General features: G+C 37.6%; 1 protein-coding gene across 1 annotated transcript in view; it reads right to left on the reverse strand.

Annotated features, from left to right (window-relative positions):
* The window catches only part of CTTNBP2 (cortactin binding protein 2), an 85267-nt gene that overhangs the window by 41373 nt on the left and 23899 nt on the right, over nucleotides 1–19995 (reverse strand). The window contains 2 exon segments of the mRNA XM_088523751.1: nucleotides 945–2601; nucleotides 8621–8845. Of these exon segments, the coding sequence (XP_088379877.1) occupies nucleotides 945–2601; nucleotides 8621–8845 (1882 nt within the window).

A 19995-nucleotide genomic window follows, 5' to 3' on the forward strand; every position in this document is an offset into this window, starting at 1 on the left:
TATTTACCTCTAATGTATCCACTTTGCAGCTGAATTTCCTAATAATTTGTTGTATGTTAGAAAAATCTTAAAGCCTGTGTAGAAGATACCCTGAAGTAGACATAAAGGTTACAGGCAAAGCACAACTGCTAAAAATGAGTCTCTGCAATGCAAAATGAACAACAGATACATGCACTGACTCCCCACTTCCCGGACTGTCAACACAGGTTTAGATTTCAACTCTCTCTAGTATCAAAAGTTTGCTGACATTCGTGAGATGCCATGAAAAAGTATTAATAAAGACTACAAACTATTATCATTAAACTATAGAAAAAAAATCTCTAGGTGTGAAGTGATATATTTGAATCTTCACTGTTATCCAAGCAGTGATGTATCTCCATCTTCAGTTATTTAGTGCCACAAAGCAGAATACAGCAGCCTCAGCTATGCACCATTTTCTAAAAGATGTAGAAAGCACCAAAAATCATTAAAACACTGTATTCCATAGAAGAATAACAGCAGAAGGAATTTCAAAAAGGAAAAAAAAATGCTTCAGGCTGATGAAGCATTTTAAAGTCCAAAAATAATAATATTCCAAAAAAAAGGAGTTTCTTTAACACAGCATAAACTTCACGCAATTTGCTGTGAACATTGGTGATTTTGAGCTTAATAGCAAACTAACAAACAACCTCCTTCCTTCAAAGACCCAATAGTTCAATTTGAAGACCCGCTTCAGGAAGAACAAAAAATTTATGACATTACTAAAGTATGCAAAAGAATTCCCATACCCCTGAAATGCGGAAAGTACATAAAGTGAAACTTCAGCTTTTATGAAAGTAAATTATTTTAAGGGAAAGCAATAAACAGATAAAGAGATTTTAAAAAAAAAAAAAAAAGCAATGTAGAGATACATAGGAAAAGCAATTTTTAGAGGGAGAAAGTTTGTAGCATATCAATCCCTTTACCTGATGCTGTTACCAGGAGGCTGTCTGAATCACATGGTCTACAGGATGAAGCACTAACAGGGTTTATGGAGGAGCTACAGGCAATGGTGGTGGGAATGACAAAGGAATTTTCTGAACATGCAGGTTGGTTCAGTCCAGGGAAGTGGGAAGGCCAGGCACCCACCTGAGACGTGGCTACGGCTGGTATGGCACAGCCTGCAGGTGCCACAGATAAATCTATAGCAGGTTTTGGTGGCAGCTGAGGTGAGGACTTAGAAATAATTTCCTCATTTATTACCCTGATTCCTTGTGGTGAACTTGAAAGAGGCGAGGTCGCTGTTTTGCTGTCAGTTTTTACACTTGCATTTGGGGATCGGCTACTATCCATTAAAACTTTAAGCTGTGGGTGTGGCGGTGAAGGAGTCTGCGAAAGCCCTGGTTTTTTAGGAGGAATAGGTGGAGGATTGCCTCTATCGATTCTTGATACACTGGGAGTCTTTAAACCCGTTCTACCAACTGGAGGGTACGTGCCAACCTCCATCGAATGGGACATCCCAGGTCGCAAAGGAGCACTGCTCTGAGGACTTGTAAATCTAGAAAGGACTTGGGTAACTGTATTCCGAGCTACTTGCTTGGCAACTAGGTTGTCACGACTAGTAGGGGATACATCCCTCGAAGGAGGGCTTTGGGTTGTGTTTCCATTTTGGTCTTGATCATTAGCATTTGTTTGAAATCTAAATCTAGCTGCTTGGATTCGCGGATTTAGGCCTGGATGCACAGTCGTGGTGGCAGATGGTGAATGCAAGCCGTGCGGAGATGAAGTTAATGGGTAATTCTGAGTTGCAACAGTTGGTGTTGAAGGGGTGCAAGGGGAAGTGTTACTTGAAAAAGGGGTAGTGCTACTGGGTAAATCAGGTGATAAGCCTGTACTTGGTCCATTTTCCTCAATTTTGTTTTGACTCTGAGTTTGAATAGGCGTTGTGGGAGGGACAAGTTCACTGTACGAAGACTGCCTATCAACGGCAGGTTTCACCAGTGCTGCGTTAGCGCACACATTCGTTTTTGTATTGCCAGGCAACAGTGGAGTCACTGTAGAAGGCTTTGCAGACACAGTCAAAGGCAATTTCTTAACATTTTCAATGCTACTGTCCATCGCTATAGGATCTGTTTGGCAGGCAACAGTTCTTGAACTTGGTTCTTCTGTTTCAACAGAAACAGACACCGAACTCCAATCTTTGTTTTTACGAGGAAGAGAAAGATTAGCTTTACTCTCATTTTCCTTCTTTAACTGCTCAATCATTTTTATCATTTTATCTCTCTCTTCTCTGAGGTCACTGGTGTGCGCTTCCTCTCTGTTAAGCTTGGCACGCAACTGCTCTCTCTCTGTGTCAAACTCAGACAGCTGTTTCTCCATTTGAGCTTCCATTTGTGTACTTCTTTGTTTCTCAGCTGCAAGAGACTCTTCCAATTCACTAGCCTTTTTCTTTTCTTCTTCAAATTTTGACATGACTTCTTCCAGTTTCTGGGCTTCCTCTACAATTCGGCCAGACAACTGCTTGCATTCTTTCACTAGCATCAATACTACATGTTTATTCTTGCCACGTTCTTCTTCAAGACGAGCAGAGAGCTTTTTGTGTTCCAGCTCAAGACTTTGTAACTGAGATTTTTCCACCTCCAACTGTAAGAAAGTGTATATATACATTTTCATTAATAAAATGGAAACCTTCAAAATAGCACGGTATTAACATGACCTTGCTATTTCATCCTTTGAGAGCATGCCTAAAAGGAACCTTTCTGACCCAGGGAAGTGATTCATTTTATCTAATGTTAAGCACCTAAGCCTATAAAAGCAAGAGAAAGAAAGAGGCAACTCTGAAGCGCAATTCAGAGACTTTAAGTAGCTGTTCTACTTTTCTCCATTGACAATACAGAGACTCCCCAAAATGACCAAATGGTCTTGATTTCTGAGAGAAGAGCTGCTTATTATCCAGAAACTAGGCAAACACTGCATGACTGAATAGGCACCTGACCAAGCCTGTACACAAGACATCATGGAGAGTCCTCTTCTCAGCAAAGGCATTTGACACGTGCAAGAAATTGCACGCACCTTGAGCAAGAAATTATCTTGACATTCTGGGCATTTCTCAGGTTGAAGGAGATGAAGGCAGAAATATATCATCCATCCTGCACCTAATAGGTGGCTGACGTATTGTGCTAATGTTTGTTCGAAGCTTTTTTTTCCCAAACACTTCCACGAGTCAAACATCAACAAAGGAAAAAAATCAGCATCTTTCTTCCTCCTCTTCCCTTCCTATACTGCAACTGTAGCTTCCCGTATAACTCATTTGAATAACAAATGTAAAAAGTTCTGCATTACACATTTGTTGAATATTTATTTATGTATATTTATTTATTTACATTTATTAAATATCTTCATGATTTCACATCTTGATTCTATTTTGACACCTGCAAATCTACTCATGCCATTTTGCTACATCCAAAAAGAATGCTGAGCATTACTGCTCCTGTACAATTTTTATCTTTGTCCTTACCAGCTCAGCTTAATATTTATGTACAGACTTAATATTTATGTAAAGGAAGAGCTGTTCAGAACTACTTTCTACCAGGCAGATCTAGAAAATCTAAATTGATATTTTTACTATTCTGAAAACACACTTTCAGGCACCTAAAAAAAGTGCTCACAAACATGGGCATTTAATTTTAACTGCAACAGGAAACTTTCTTGCTTCTATGATACTAGAAAATTTCACAACAGAAAAAGAGTCATCTGAAGAGAGCTATGGCAAAGAGCACACAGCTCTTTGGAAGGGCCTTTGTAAGTAAGGACTTACTTGGAATAAATGCATTCACTGCAGTGAACGCAGCACATTCAGTGAAGCATTTATAGCATTTTATAGCAGGAAGAAGAATTACAGATGGTAAAATGATACTAATTGCAGAGTTTAAAACAATGTAGTGTAGCATATATATTTGCTGTAAACTATAAAGTGAAGAGCCAGACGACTTACGGGATTGGTAATAGGATAGGGAATATTTCTTCTCTAAGTCAGTGTTTAAAATGTCTTGGTTGCAGAAACAAAAAAACAACCATTACAATCTGCTACAGCATGCTATTCCCTGTCCTCTCCAATAGAAGACAAACAGCTTTGGAAATATTTTTCCATGTCACTGTAGATGTATCTACAATTCATTTTACACTAAATTGCATGTAATCTAAAGCTAATATAAATGCCATTTTTAAATAATACTTTAGTTACTCTTCAATTATACCACACAATACAAATGCAATTCATTCCATCAAGAGGCAAATACAAGAGGGAGATAATCTGCAGTTAGAAGAGAAACAAATCCCACCTGTTACAGCTCATTACGCCCAAGATAAATTTTTTCCCATGGGGTAAGTAGAATTCAAACACAAGAGAATGCTGAAAAAGGAAGGGAAGGAAAAGAGTCTTTCATGGAGAGAACAAGCAAAAGGTCCTGCAGGATTTCAGATTTTGCAGGGATGCTTGTTTCAACCTCCAAATATTTCTAATTATATTATAGTAAGTTTCTCTTCTGTTTTCATAAAGCTAATGCAGAAGAAGAAGCATAAATGGGTGATGGCAACATTATCATTAAATATGTCCTGATGATAGTAAAATTTACATCTGAAATTATACCATTATCACAAAAGTCAGTTAAAAGGAAGAAATCACTATAGCAAGCCTCATCTGCATTGTAAATGTTATCTCTGATTCATGTTGATTTTCATCATGATTTTACAGTAACATCCCAGGGTAACCCAACACACCCTGGGCAATGCAGTTCACACAGTCAAGTTCACCTCTGTTAGAAACAGTGATAACAATACTTTTAAAAATATAAAAAATAAAATGCATTATTGGTAATTACTAAATGACCAATACATCAACCATACCTGTCAAGTTATGTTAATGACAGTACATTTGCAAATGACAGTACATTTGCAAATTTAATTAATATGCTATTAAAATTACAGTATATTTAGAATGATTCCTTTCACAACTCTTCATAAGCAGAAAAATCGTGAATTTTTATCTAGTATTTCCTTATTTCTTTCTCATTTCACAGAATCAACTTTCATTGACAAACACAGCCAGCAAGTAACTGTAAGGTAAACAAAGAAGCCAAGAATTGTGGGAACCATACATAATTTTGAATGTTTGAAAATGAGTAATATTATATTGAAAATGCTTTAATCAAATTTATCTGTACTTTACTACTTCTGTTAGATATCATAAATTACAATAGACCATTTTGCTCCATCTTAAATTTTGCTCCATTTGCTCCATTTTGCTTTCAGATGAGGGTCTGCTTTTGTAACTCTAGTGATACTGTACTATTTTAAAAAAAATACAGGTTGATTTTAACAAGAGAATATACCTGGTATAACTGTATTAGCATTTTGCTATAAGGTCCTGTTTATAAGGATATAAATCCGGTGTTCCTAATACTAGCTGTCTGTATTTAATTTCAAATTGACAAGAGCACCATCAATTTCCCATTTTATGTTGTCTCCTATGCTCTTCCTGCCCGCCTTTTTTTTTTGGCTGTATAATCCTGACTAGGAGAAAAACAAATCTGAGTATTTACACTGCATTTTATCCTCTAGTTGACAAGTTTGGAGCTAGCTTTAATTATTTATGAGTTTATAAACTAGCTATGACCTGATTTTTGTGAAGTGTACTGTATGTATACACGGAATCATACTGGCATTGTAAACATCTGGAAATTTATCCAAGGATTTGAGATAAAGAGTATAGAAGGATACCGAGGAAATTTCTGGGGTGCAGCAAGAGATTACTGAAGTCCTTGAAAGGTCAATGAGAGGTCTGAGGGACCTTGGCTTGCTCAGTTTGGTGAAAAAGTGACTAAGGGATTATCTAACAGCAGCCTGTTCTACCTGAAGGGCCTCAACAAAGATGACAGAGCCAAGTTCTTCTCAATAATGGCTGGTGGGGTCCCATAACATAGGGTACTAGTGATAAACTGAAGCTTAAGAGGTTCAGCCTGGACATTAGAAAAACATTCTTCACAAGGAGGGTAATGCAGAAAGACTGTTGTATGTTCCCGACTGTTCCTGGAGAATTTCAGTACTCAGCTAGACAAACTAAGAGATGACCTTACGTCCTGCTAGTGATGGTCAGATTCAAGCAGAAGTTTAGACTAAATTAAATCTATAGGAAACCAACATTTCTTTCTTTGAGCACACATCCCAGTATTCTCCACAAACAGTTGACAGATCAAAAACTGTCATTTTGATGATCTGGCTTTGAATTCTCAGGAAACCTCAAAATGAGTTGGTCAGCAGCTCCAGGAAAGAGGCTTTCAAAGAAATGGAAAAGGATGAAGACTTAACACAAAGCAGATGGAATCTGGATTAGGTATTTGGTATAAGGCAACCTAGGGCTGACAGTCTCTTGTGTGGATCTTTTATTTTTTTCCTGCATTCCTTTACATTGCCATGATTTATTCCTTATGATTAAATAATAGTTTTATTCAAAGAATGCTATAAGGATCACTGTTTTAACAAGCCTCCAGGAAAATGCGTTCAATATTAGCCTGTTTGAGTCCAATGATATCCAGAGGAAATAAACACAGCTGTTTCACAGACTTCATCACTTGGTCTAACATTTAGACATTGAGGCAATTCCAAACAAGATGGAGGAGGCATCACACATTTAGAGAGGGAAGCACCACTCTTAGAAGGTGCATGTGCAGCTGGCTCTGTATTTAGGTCACATTTGTCTGGGCTCTAATTTTTTTGTTATTACGAATTAACCATCCCCCAAAACACCTCATTACCTCTTTCATGGGAAGATTTGGGAGATGGAGATGAGGAAGTAAAAGATGCAACTAAGAGACAGTAAAACACTCAGTGAACAGTTTGCATAGAATATTAACAGGCATAACTCAAAACAAGAATCAAAATGCAAAGAGAAGATGAAATTATATGATTTATATACCATCTGAAGAGAAACCAGAGTACGATTAAAAATAAACCTAGTTTTCTTTTGGGAAACAAAAAGGCAAGTGCATCTTTTTCTGTAGATGCAGGCTTGTAGATAAACACTTTGGTAATAAACCAGAGCCAAGAGGCAGCTAAAATAATGATGAAGCAAAAACACCTCCAGTATCAGTTCTGGGCATCCACAGTAAGCATCCACAGTAAGTGCCTGTGTCGACAAGCACTTGAAGGAGAAAAAGAGATGTAATTGCAGAAGTGCATTTATTCTGCTTTTTTTCAAATTCAACATTAGATAAATTATTTTAATTAGAACTCTGGACAATTCTTCCCCTCGCAGAACCTCAATTCTCTTATCTAAATAACCTGTATAAACATTAATATTTTAGATTTTTCAAAAAATTCTTCTTGGTAAGTAGAACAGTTCTTTCTATAGGCTATTAACTAACAGCTTAATCACTGTTTTAAGAACTAGGTATCATGCATACCATATATATCATACAGTACAGCATTATGTATTTGTTTGGATGTGGTATACGAGTTTTTCTAAAGTCTAATGGATCACAAATGTTTACATGAAAATTAACAGAACTAAGAAAAAAAAAGATTTGCTCACTTACAGCCAATAATTTTGCGAGCGTGTTTAGTTCCCTTAGAGAAATTACTCGCAAAATGGTATTTATTCCAAGGTAATTGCCTTTGTGCTTTTCTAAACATAAAACTGTATCCAAAATTCTATTTCATAGCTGCTGAAAACATTCTATCCAAGTTACACCCACCGAACATGATTCAAAAACTAGCAAGAAATTATTATCTAGTTATGCACTCAAAAATGGTCTAAATAAGCCTCCTATATTACTGTTCCTCCCCTTTCTTCTTTGAAGCCCTTTTTCAGCTCTCCTGTACTAATTGTATGGCTTGCAATCTAAAATATTAAGGAAAAATGCACAACAAAATTTTGCAAACAAGTTTGGAGAACAATGCATTTTATCAAGACAATTGTTAAAATATGCAGCGTTTAAAACAAATCACTCATTCTTAGGGCAGCAAACAGAATTTAAAATGTGCTTTTCTGTACAGAGAGTTTCAAAAAAAAGAAAAGTTAATTCAGAGTGGTATGCCAATACTCCACTATCAAAATGAAAATATTTTATATCTGATATAGCAGACTACTTTTTGTGCAATGTACTTGTTCCAAAATACGTTTTTCTTTGCAGCAAGTCCAAAATATTCAGAAACAGTATATATTATTTTAAGAGTTATGAAGAGTATATATAAGGAGTATTTTTACTGGGTTATTAATCAGAGTTTCCTCCTATGACAGCAAATATATTTTTTTTTGTTTTTCACTATTTGACTGTTTAACTGTAGATCCTCTATGAATACATGCTTTAATGGTGGATTAAAAGAAAATACCGTGATAAGGCATCCCTGTAGCTTGTATTGAATTGTCCACCTTTATAACCCATTGACTCTTACCAATTATTTTTCTTCTATAGCTAGAGATAAATTAATAGAAGGAATAAGGTGTGCATACCTCACCAGAAAGCTAGCACTTCAGCATATATACAACAGAAAATGGAAACATTTTGGCACTTCTGTTGACAATCAAGTTAGGCAAAGATACAAATTTTTCAAAACTGACATAAAAGAACAAGGAAGAGGGAAAAAAAAAAAGGTTGCAGGATACCTTCTTTTGTCTGTTTTCAGCAGCAGCCAGCTGAGCTGACATTCTTTCCTGCATTTTCCTGCAGTGAGCCATAACAGCTTCTAAAATGGACAGAGGGTTCATGCAGATGGGCTTCTTTTCCTTTTCACCAGCACCTGCCTCAAAGTCTCTCTGAAGAGCCAGAAATGGGTCACTGAGATTAAACCTTCCATATCGTTCCTGGATAAATACCTCTCTGCGCCGGGCCTGAAAAACCCCAAACAGACAAAGGAATACAAGTTAATGTACAGGAGTTCATCTACACATACAACAGATCTAATCCTTAGTGAAATTATGAAACTTATTTATATTTTTAAAATGTTTTCTTTGGATATTTGCAATAAGGTTTTCTTCTAGTCGATACAATTTACTAAAAAAACCTTCTGTATTAAATTCAGAAGGGAAGGCTTTTGTTCAATCTGTAACAGTTTCAGCACTACCACAAAAAGAGTATTTTCTGAACTGCTTTATACATAGGCAGTAAAAGGACAAGAAAAAAAATCTAAAATAAAGCTTTATATTTCAATGCATTAAAATGAAGCTAGTAAAAGGCATGAAAATGTGCTTCATGTACCTAATGCAGTACCAAAAATGAGTACCTTCTTTAAAATAAGTGAATTTGACAGCATGTTTACACATACCGAGATTTTCGTAAGTAACAATAGCAGACAAGCAGAGAGAGAACATTCTTCTAAAATTGTTCTTCTGTAATTAGGACTTTTCTTAGATCTATCTTCAGGACAAAATTTCTGATCATGTGTTTCCCTACACTATTATTTAGTAACTACATTTCCAAAATGCACTTTATTTACAAAATAGAAACATTACACAATAATGCTTGGACATAATTTTTCTTTAATTATTTTTGGCTCTTCAGCCAAAAATGAAATCACTGATTAAGATCAACTTCAGAAGATATATTCTTAATATATTTAATGCACAGTTCACAAGAAGGCACAGATTAATATTGTCTTTTAGCACTTTTCATAGGAAAGCATTGGTTCGTACAATTCCAAAATCACCTCCAACTTAAGTCTGTGTGTTCACACACGTGCGCTCACCCTTGTACACATGACAGTAAGCAGAAGCAAGCAGAAGAAAGCAATCCAAACCACTGGAATACAAATTCTGGAGTAAGATGAAGGCTTGTTATCTTAAAACCAGATTAGTCACCAGAACAGCTCTTGAAAGCAGCATGTCTCAAAAATCAGAACCAATAAACACAGTGCAGAAAAACACCATGGGAAGAATCTCTCCAAAACTAGCATTACTTATCTATGATTTACATCAATCTCAGGAGTTGAATTTTGAAGAATAAGCAAAATTTGAGGAAGAATAAGCAAGTTTCAGCGGACAAAAGAGGAGGAACCCAGCTAATGGTTACCAGAGGGGTTGGTAGGGTATTCCAGTATCTTGGACCTAAATTGCAACATACAAAAAGAAAGTCATAAAAGATGACATATATTTCATAGCATGAAAAAAAAATTAAAGACTAGTAAAGACTAGGTTTAAAAAGCCCTTTAGAGACTAAATAATGTACCTCAATGAATGCCTGAATTTTGCCAGAACTGAAACATTGAGGCAAATTAAACAATAACAGAGAATTTGACTGCAGTGGAAATACCTACTTATTTTCATGCTTGAAATAGTTTTAGCCTACTTTCAAATCTGGTAGCCTAACTAGAACTTGAATAGTATTTTAAAATCCGGTCTTTAGGGCTCTCCTAGACTCAAAACACATAACTTAAGAAAAAGCTGAGAGTTCACTCAAAGTTAAAACACAGCTAGTCCTACAAATTCAGGCAGTTATTGGTTGATGAAGAAAAATCCCTACAAGTCAAAAGACCTTTTAAAAATATAAACTGCTTAGTGTATAATCCCTAATTATTGAAATATTTAAAAGTGTTATTTTTACCTTACATTTTAAAATAGAGTATAATAGCTTTTAAAATATGAGGCTATGCTAGTTCCAAGGGCAGTATTATAAAGCCAGGTAACAAGGAGCTATATTCATAGCTCCTGGCTTTATACACTGAAGCTACAGGACAGTATATAACTTAGGAATTCAATCTTCACTTAAAGCAAACAATAATAAAGAAAAACCTGACCTTAAGTGGAATAAAGTGCTAGGCAGGCATGTAAGATGAGAAGCACAAGCAGATGAAGAATTTAAATGGAGATAGAGCTCAATCCATACATAAATTATCTTCATTGTAAAAGCCACTTGGCTTGTACCATGAGATTGAGCCATTAAGCAAAGGGAATAACACTGTTGAAGTAATTCAACTGTAAATATGAAAAGGCCACTACAGCATCATCCTTAAATCCAGAGACTAACAGCAAGGAAAAATAAAAGCCAAGTAGATTAAGTCTGATCTCAGAAGCAAGGACAACTACCCATGCCTACAAGTAATCACAGGTATGCAAACATTTAAATAACGTATGCTGCCTAGTTTATTGACTGACTCGTGGCCAGCTGCCCTATTGGCAGTTATGCACACAGTGAAACAGCTCAATCTCAGGCCTAAAATGGCTGAAACTAGAGGAACTCAAAGATAGAGGTATGCAGCAATGACACTCTTCCACGATAGGATTTTCCTCCAGCTTTTTAGCCATTTTAGTGCTTCTACCTTGAAATTGGAGTAGTTTAATAATGCCCCTGAAGGTACCAGTCAGATGAAGAGAAATCATTATATCAAAGGTAGGTTTTCCAAATCAAGGGGTGGCTATAAATATTCTCTTGTACTGAGAATATCCCTTCTGGGACACTGACTTCTGCCAGAAAGGGGGAAAAAAAAAGGAAATCCTGGTGAACGTTCGATAATTGGTCACAGGCAGCCGAGTCTGTGCTCTCAGCTGGGGCAGCACAGCAACTTTTCAGCTACCTCTGCATCCAGCAGGCACCAAAAGCACCCTAGTGAGAGAAGAAACATTCATGTGGATAATAGTGACACAGAGACAGGAAAGAAATCAAGATGAAATTTAGGCTACTGTGTGTAGGAAGTTCATTACTACATGGTGGCAGACATTGTTCTCTCAAATGCTCTCTCTAACACACACAGCGACTAACAGAGTAAGTAAGGCAAAGTCTCAGCGTGCAGCTGCAAAAATAGAAGGAGTGGGTGTTCAGATCCATTAACTAAAGAACAGATGTAACTAGATAGAAGGGATTGGCTCCATCTGAACGAAAATCAAATCAGGCATTAAAAATTAAAGCGTTTATAAGAAAATTTGTAATCCGAAGACTGCAGAAAAGTCAATAGTTCTAGAAGAGTGCATGGTTTGGGATGAACATGTCCTCCTAACTCTAAACCCTCAAGCACAAGGGAAGATAAATCAGCAACTCGCAAGTCTCAAACTGGAAACACAAAGAAGTCTCCAAGCACTTCTAATTCAAAAGGGGGCAGAAAGCAAAACATATAACCAGTGTTTCCCATGTAAACTAAAAAACCTAAAACAAGATGAAGGGATGAGGATACCTAATTCCAATTTAAGATATTGGAAGAAGATGCAGCACAAGCTAGGTAGCTAGGAAACAATCGGTCTACACTATAATACTCAGATTCAAAGTGGCAGAATGACTAACTAGGTTGTGATGGTAAAGGAGTTATGTGCCAAAGAAAAGTTATTGCTCAGCTTAAATACAGCTCCTATGGTTTGAAATTACTAGGCTAAATAGGAGAAATACTATATAAGAACTGAATTATCTGCCAGCTGCCTGATCAGACAGCAACTGCAGCTGTGATCTGCTGAGGAACATCAGGGAGATTGTGGGAGGCAGGAAATGCTACAGTGAAGGGACTGTTAACTTCTGTGTAGCCTGGCTAAATACCACATTAATACATGAAAGTAAGACCAACTTTTTAGACTCTGTAAGTGGTTGCTCCAGGGAACCCACGGTACCAGGTTACTCAGCACAAAGACAAAGGCCGTCTCTGAGGCGCTGTAAAAGGGCTCCAGTGCAAAAGGACACTGAGTGCCTGAGTGACAAACTGGCAGAGGAAATTCAGCGCAGAGAATCCTATAATGGTGCACGTGAAACAAATGGCTATTAACTTCACCTATACAGAGACACTTTTACAGTTCGCTGTCATCTGTAAATAATTTTTTTTTTACAATAGATACTGTCACAGAACTTTCAGTTCAATGCTTAATAAAAATACCAGAACAAGCAAACACATTTTTAGGGATCAATCTTGAATATACCACTGGGGAGAATAGACCTACAAACAGTATATCCATCATCTCCTCCTTTTAAGAGCACGTTTATATCAACAGTTGTCATGTATTTGCACAGCCTTTCACTGTATATGTGACAGAGTACTCTGTTAAATAGAAACTCAGGACTTAATGGTTTATTTCTAGAATGTGTCATGTCACAGAAAAATAGAAATGGCAAGTAGTTTAAATAAAGAAGCTTCGAGTAAAAGAACATAATAAAAATACAGTGCAAAGTAAAACCCTAACACTGAAGGAAGAATGTCAAAACATTAATTGAAGGTGCCAAGACACTAAAATCCACGGGAGGCTGGAACATGACAAGCAGAGCATTACACCTTTTTGCATTGCAGGAGCACAAACCAATAAATGAGTGCACAGAAATATATGTAAAAGTATTTTTAAGGCGTTTTCTGCTTTTCAAAAAACACTCAATCTCTTTTGGGTTTCTGGTCCTAAGAGGTTAGGAAATTAAACATTGTCTGTTAGAAAAATAATTCTTAACTCTACCATGAAAATTTTACTTGGTGCATCCACTTTTATTCCCTGTTACCTTATTTCTAATTAGCTTTTTAATTTAAAAACCTTTAAAAGCTGTTTTAAGAACGTTTTAAAAGCAATACATAATTTTGTATAACACTTCATAGCATAGATAATTTTTAAGCCAGAATAAACTAATAAACACATTTCTGCTTGAAAATCCTGCTGTTTTAATTTCCACTGAACGTTCTACAGACTTAGGATATATTCTACTGACAATGTAAGCAGCAAAGAATACCAGAAAGCCATCTTTAGTGACCATCCATGGTTAAATTTAAGCAGATGAATAGCAATATATACCATTTAATATATCATTTCCACAACAAAGTGTGGTACATAAACATAGAATAAACACAGCATCAGAGCCCTGTCCATGTATCACTATCTATTATAATCTCCAAATTATAACTAATGTCAGATTCACAAATTACCAAAAACCTACTTTAAAATGAGGACCAAATATTTTAAATGAGAAGGAAGTCTAGATATTTTTCATTAAAGAGTTTTATGAAATATTGCAAAATCATGGGTTGCTCATTTAAACTTACGGTTTTCCACTGTAAGCGGATACGTACAGTAGAAATGTTACACTATTATCATGGGTGAGAACTGATGACAGTTTGACACGCACATAACGTCATTGCTGGAAATCTGCAGAATTCATCAAAGTACTACATTTCTGGGCTACTGGATAAACTTCCACAAACTTGCTTGAGGAAAGGGGTAGGCAGAGCTAGAGAAAAGAATCCATTTAACACTATTAGGGACATAACAAAACATGGCCTTTCACAAGCATGACCCCCAGCGTCACTCTTCGCTTTCTATTAGGTGATTTTTAGGCTTTGAAAAACTTGTATTCTAAGTTTGACTTTGTCAAAGAATGCTGCTCCCATAGTGGCCTTTGCCAAAAGGAAAGTTATAAAACCATATAAGAGAGGTCATTGGGTTTAAACACTATAAGCATGACAATACCTAAAACACGTATCTGAATGAATATAAACAGGACATTATGCTGCAGAAGGAAGTACCACATTTACTTCCTTCTCTTGCTGCCATGCTTTTGAATGGAATCCCATATTTCTAAGGAACTAGAAAATTTTCTGTGTAGCACTGTATGTAGGTGTGAGTACATGTATGGCATCTGACTCTGAGGAACCTCAGATGCGAAGACCCCTAATCTGTGAATCCCAGCACATCCTCCCAATGCAGCCAGGGCTTACGTGTTTAGCCTTGCCAACTTGGCATAACCTTTGGGCATGCAAAAGTGGAAACGCCGTTGTGCAAGTGAAATGCATCATAAAAACGTAGGTGCCTATTGACGCCAGGGGCCTGGTTTCGCAAGCAGTCTTCCACAGAAACAGCAGATTGAAGTGCTGACATCCTGCCTGTCCAGCCTCCATCGTCATGCAATGCTTCACTATTCAGCCTGGAAAAGCTCCCTGGGGGACAGCACTGCTAACAGGGGAAGGTGAAGACAAACAAAAATCCCCAAGCTTCTTTTCCTAGGTTATCCTTCTTGCAGGATCAGCTCCAAAATCCTCTTCACAGGGCACAAACAGATACGCTGGCACAAATAAGGAGTCAGCCAGCCACAATGCAGTAACAAACTAGGAGAGAGAGGGAAAAGGGAGATAAACTATTTTAAATGAGTATTGCTATGAAAGACTTCCATTCATGAAGCTAATACTGGGTATGTATAATCAGAAATCTTTTTGTAATTTTTTATTTTAACTTTTAAATGCTGTCTTTGTTTTCTGTACTTCCTAAATGAAACACACCTTCCAGTGTTATCCTCATATGAAACCGGCAAATTTAGTTTCTTACATTGTCCCTCTGCATTGAATTTCAAGTTGCAAGAACTAGTGTCAAGATAGCGGTTTTCGATGGCACACATCCACTGACAAATGTACAGTTGAATATCATAGGGGTAACGGAATCTTTAAAATAGTTTCCACATAATTTGGTGGCTCTACTAGAACAGTATTAGCAATGTTTTACATATTAATTTATTCATATATTAACTTGAACTGCACAGCAACTTACGGAGAAAATCACAAATTTTATTTTTTAAATTGCAAACACAATCATCTGAATATATACTCCAACACAGATTTAAGAGACAGAACACTCAGCTATGGCAGGAAGTAATCATGATAGCTCATTATAGAAGATGCTGTACAAACTTACAGACCATCAATTCTATTTTCCTGAATGTACTCACTAACATATTAACTAGCCTTTTAGTGAAAGGCCTGAGACTGAGAGTATTTAGAATCATAGAATCATAGAATTCTTAAGGTTGGAAAGTGCCTCTAGAGATCATCTAGTCCAACCCCCCTGCACATGCAGGGTCACCTAGAGGATGTGGCACAAGCAGGTTTTGAAGGTCTCCAGAGAAAGAGACTCCACAACCTCTCTTGGCAACCTGTTCCCGTGCTCTGTCACCCTTACTGTCAAGAAATTTTTCCTTAAGTCCTGTGGAACTTTTGATACTTCAGTTTGTGGCCGTGTCCTCTAGTTCTGTCGGTGGCCACCACTGAAAAGAGGCGGGTCCCATCCTCTTCACTGCCTCCCTTGAGGTACTTATATACACTGATTAGATCCCCTCTCAGCCTTCTCTTCTCCAGGCTGAACAGGCCCAGCTCCCTCAGCCTCTCCTCATAGGGCAGATGTTCCAGGCCCCCGATCATCCTTGTAGCCCTGCGCTGGACTCTCTCAAGCAGCTCCACATCCCTCTTGTACTGTGGAGCCCAGAACTGGACACAATACTCCAGATGCGGCCTCACCAGGGCTGAGTAGAGGGGCAGGATCACCTCCCTCGACCTGCTGGAGACGCTCTTCTTAACGCACCCCAGGATCCCATTGGCCTTCTTGGCCACGAGGACACACTGCTCCCTCATGGTCAGCTTGTCATCCACCATGATGCCCAGGTCCTTCTCTGCAGAGCTGCTCTCCAGAAGGTCAGTCCCCAGCCTGTACTGGTGTCTGAGGTTATTCCTCCCCAGGGGCAGGACTTTGCACTTGGCCTTGTTGAATTTCAGAAGGTTTCTCACTGCCTGGTTGTCCAGTCTGTCCAGGTGCCTCTGGATGGCAGCGCAGCCCTCTGGGGTATCAGCTACTCCTCCCAGTTTGCTGTCATCAGCGAACTTGCTGAGGGAGCACTCTGTGCCTTCATATAGGTCATTGATGAATAAATTGAACAGGACTGGACTGAGGACTGACCCCGGGGGGACACTGCTAACTATGGGCCTCAAATTCAGAAGTAATACAAAGATGTCTGTAACCTTGCAATCACTGCTTAAGAAGAACAAGAATCAAAACTTTCCTTATGCATAAGCTGACCTAAAATGTCATGTTAAGCCAAAAGTAGATGACAAGTTGGTATTGCTAAATATACATACGACATACAGTGTCATATTGTATCATGTATCCTAATGTATCCTAATACAGCAGGCAAGAAGATTGGACCAAATGATCTCTCTATATGCCTTTGTATCCAAATTATTCTATATTACTAGTTTCATTTACTACAACATTATTTTTTTCCTGATAGATGCTAGTAATCTGCTCAAGTAACAAGACCAGAAAGTTCTTAAAGGAAGGAAAAGAATTAAACACTCATTGGTTGAACTCGCTTTGGATCATAAAAACGCGTTTTATGATTTAGAATAGAGAGATTTTGTTACATTATCAAAAAACAAACCACTTATCACTGAACAGTCCTACAGATTATGCACATGTGTGATACACAGAGCAGGTTTGCTCTCAACTTTTCTCTCTTAGGTCTGTAGTCAACACAAATTTGGAAGGTAAGGCTATAAAATAAACTGCTTATTCTATTATTTTTCAGGGCACTTTTTTCTTACCACATATAGCAAGACACCTCACTCACTCCTAAACTTACTCTTTTCACGCTATTCAAACCACACCCTGCATCCTTTTGCCAGCTCCCTCCTGGATATTTCTGCCTCTCAAGTCAACCCTTTGCAGTCACTGATCCCATTTATCTACCAGCTGTACGTGGGGAGAGGGATAAAGGAAGTGGAGCTCTCAGGGTGATAGGCCATGGGAAAATGGGGAAAGCTGCAAATCCAGCACAGGAATTGTTTGACAGATGTTCTCTGTGTCCTGATTTTGGGGGAAGAAACTCTCTTTCCAGTAAATGCTAAAAACTGTTAAAAAAAATAAGTAATAGAATATTATTTTCCCCTGCTATTAAAAGAACATAGGGGAGTAGGGAGGACCTTCAAATACTGCATGCCTCACGACAGACCTAAAGCCACAAGCATAAAGAAGAAAAAAACCCTTGACCAATTAATTTATAAGCAATAAATAAGCCTAATGAGAAAAAAAAAATTAACCACACAATACAGATCATATTGTTAGAATTCTTTCCATTAATAATCTGAGGTGATATTAATTGCATACATTTGCTGAAATGAATTATAAGGCCTTGAAAAAAATACACAAATCAGTAATAGAACAGATGTGCAATACTATTTTCAAGGTTAATACTGCACTTTTTCCCCAACATATTGCAGAGTTTCCTCTTCATTTACCTGCCAAGTTTAAAGTTCAGCAAGTCCAAGTCTTCCATGGAGCAACTGATGATAAACATCAAAAGTAGGACTGCATGTCCTCCACCACTGTGGAACAATGGAACTGAATTAAAGCTGCCACAGGACCCTAAGCAAAATTTCCTTCCTTTCAAGAGAGTTTGTTCCTCTGATTAATTTCCTTTTCCACATATATTACAATTGCTCAAACAGATGTTCATAGGTTTGTATTAATATCTTCTCTTGACATATGTATTAGGGAGTGGTAAAAAGTTTTCTAAAACCAACCAGCATAGAACAGGAGGCAGTAAAGGCTTATTTTATAAAGAATATGTTCAAGAGGGCACAAATTCTGCATTATGAACAAAATTGAAAAGAAAACAGATTTTTTCAAAGAAGAAGATGGCTGAAAGGTAACATTTTTACAAAATTTACACAATACTATACAATGTATTCACATTATTTTTGAGCTATTAAAACAGAATTACCAATATAGGCAGGGTAAAAGTAATACTTGCAAGAAATACTGCAGAAAACAAAAGGAAAAATCTTTTTCCCACTATGATTCATTAAGAATAGCTCCATAAATACTAGCAACCGTTTTGCACAATGGGACTTTCAGCCCAACAAATGGCTTGATTATGCCCTGAGAGTCCTATAGAAATTGTTTCATATGTGCTCCACAAACCACTGATCAGGTTTGTAAGACAACTCATGTCTTCTGCCAAAGCTACTTGTAAAGAAAACAGAATATACTTGTTCAGTAAATTTTGATGCATGGCACATACAGAAAGCATTCAAAGCTACACAAAGGAGTGTCTTATGACAATAAAAGCTAGCTTAGCTAGTTGTTTTATGACACTATTTTTAGTGCTCCTGATCAAGGGACATACACAAAAACATCTCAGCTTCCTATCTTATCATCTATCTTATGAGGAAAGACTAAGTGGGCCTGTTTAGCCCAGAGAAGAGAAGATTGAGAGGAGATCTGATAAACATGTACAAATACCTGAGGAGAGAATGTAGGGAGGATGGGGCAAAACTCTTATCAGTGACCACAAGGGATAATGCGTACAAGTAGAAACACAGGCAATTCCATCTCCATGTGATGAAGAACTTCTTTCCTGTGAGGGTGACAGAGCATTGGAACAGGCTGTCCAAAGAGATTGTGGAGTCTCCTTCTCTGGAGATGCTTCAAAAGCAGCCTGGATGTGACCCTATGCCACATGCCCTAGGTGTCCCTGCTGGAGCAGGGGGGTTGCACTAGATGATCTCTAGAGGTCCCTTCCAACCTCCAGCATTCTGTGCTTCTATGATTCCCAAGTCAGCCTCCAAAAAGGACTGCCAATATATGGGATCATTTTAAGGCATAAAAGGTCAGGATCTTAACCTAGCAGTTGATTTACCCAATAGCAAACTAGTCTTGTTCAGTTTCATGTCAACTATCCGAATGTCAAAATGGCTTACGAAAAGTGTACAGTTAGCTCTTCTCCTCTGCACTCAGAAGTTCACTTAACAGAAGTGAAACAACATGCCTAACAATAAAGGCAGCTCTCACTCAAGCCTAACATTTTCATACAGCTCTCTGCACACAGGAAGACAAAAACAAACAAACAAAATCCCCCACCCATTTAATTAACACTTACATAATCCATATTGATAATCTAACAGAAAATGCTGAAGAATTATACAATCAAGGTAATGATCAAGCCTGAACTTCCTTTGGCTCTGACTACATATAATCTTGTATCATCAGTTTACAAGTGCACCAGTCTTGCTAAGCCACACCACCTCCTTCCCTTTCTCCCACTATCTCACAGAAACTTCTGCAAAAGAGATGAGCCAGGACAGAGAAGCATACCTCAAGTTCTTTTTTTATTATTTTTATTTTTCCCCCCTATGTCGTAAAGAATTCTCCTCCCTCATGCCCTCTAATGAAGATCCAATATCTTGAGGGTGGGGGAAAAGTTTAAAAATAGTCAATTTACAATCCTAACAAAAAAAACCCAAAATAGTCAACATAAAATATTCTTTACTTTTTGC

Source organism: Tinamus guttatus, unplaced genomic scaffold (assembly GCF_059628265.1).
Source record: "Tinamus guttatus ecotype Peru unplaced genomic scaffold, ASM5962826v1 Tinamus_guttatus_pri_ptg000018l, whole genome shotgun sequence".
Classification (NCBI taxonomy): Eukaryota; Metazoa; Chordata; class Aves; order Tinamiformes; family Tinamidae; genus Tinamus; species Tinamus guttatus.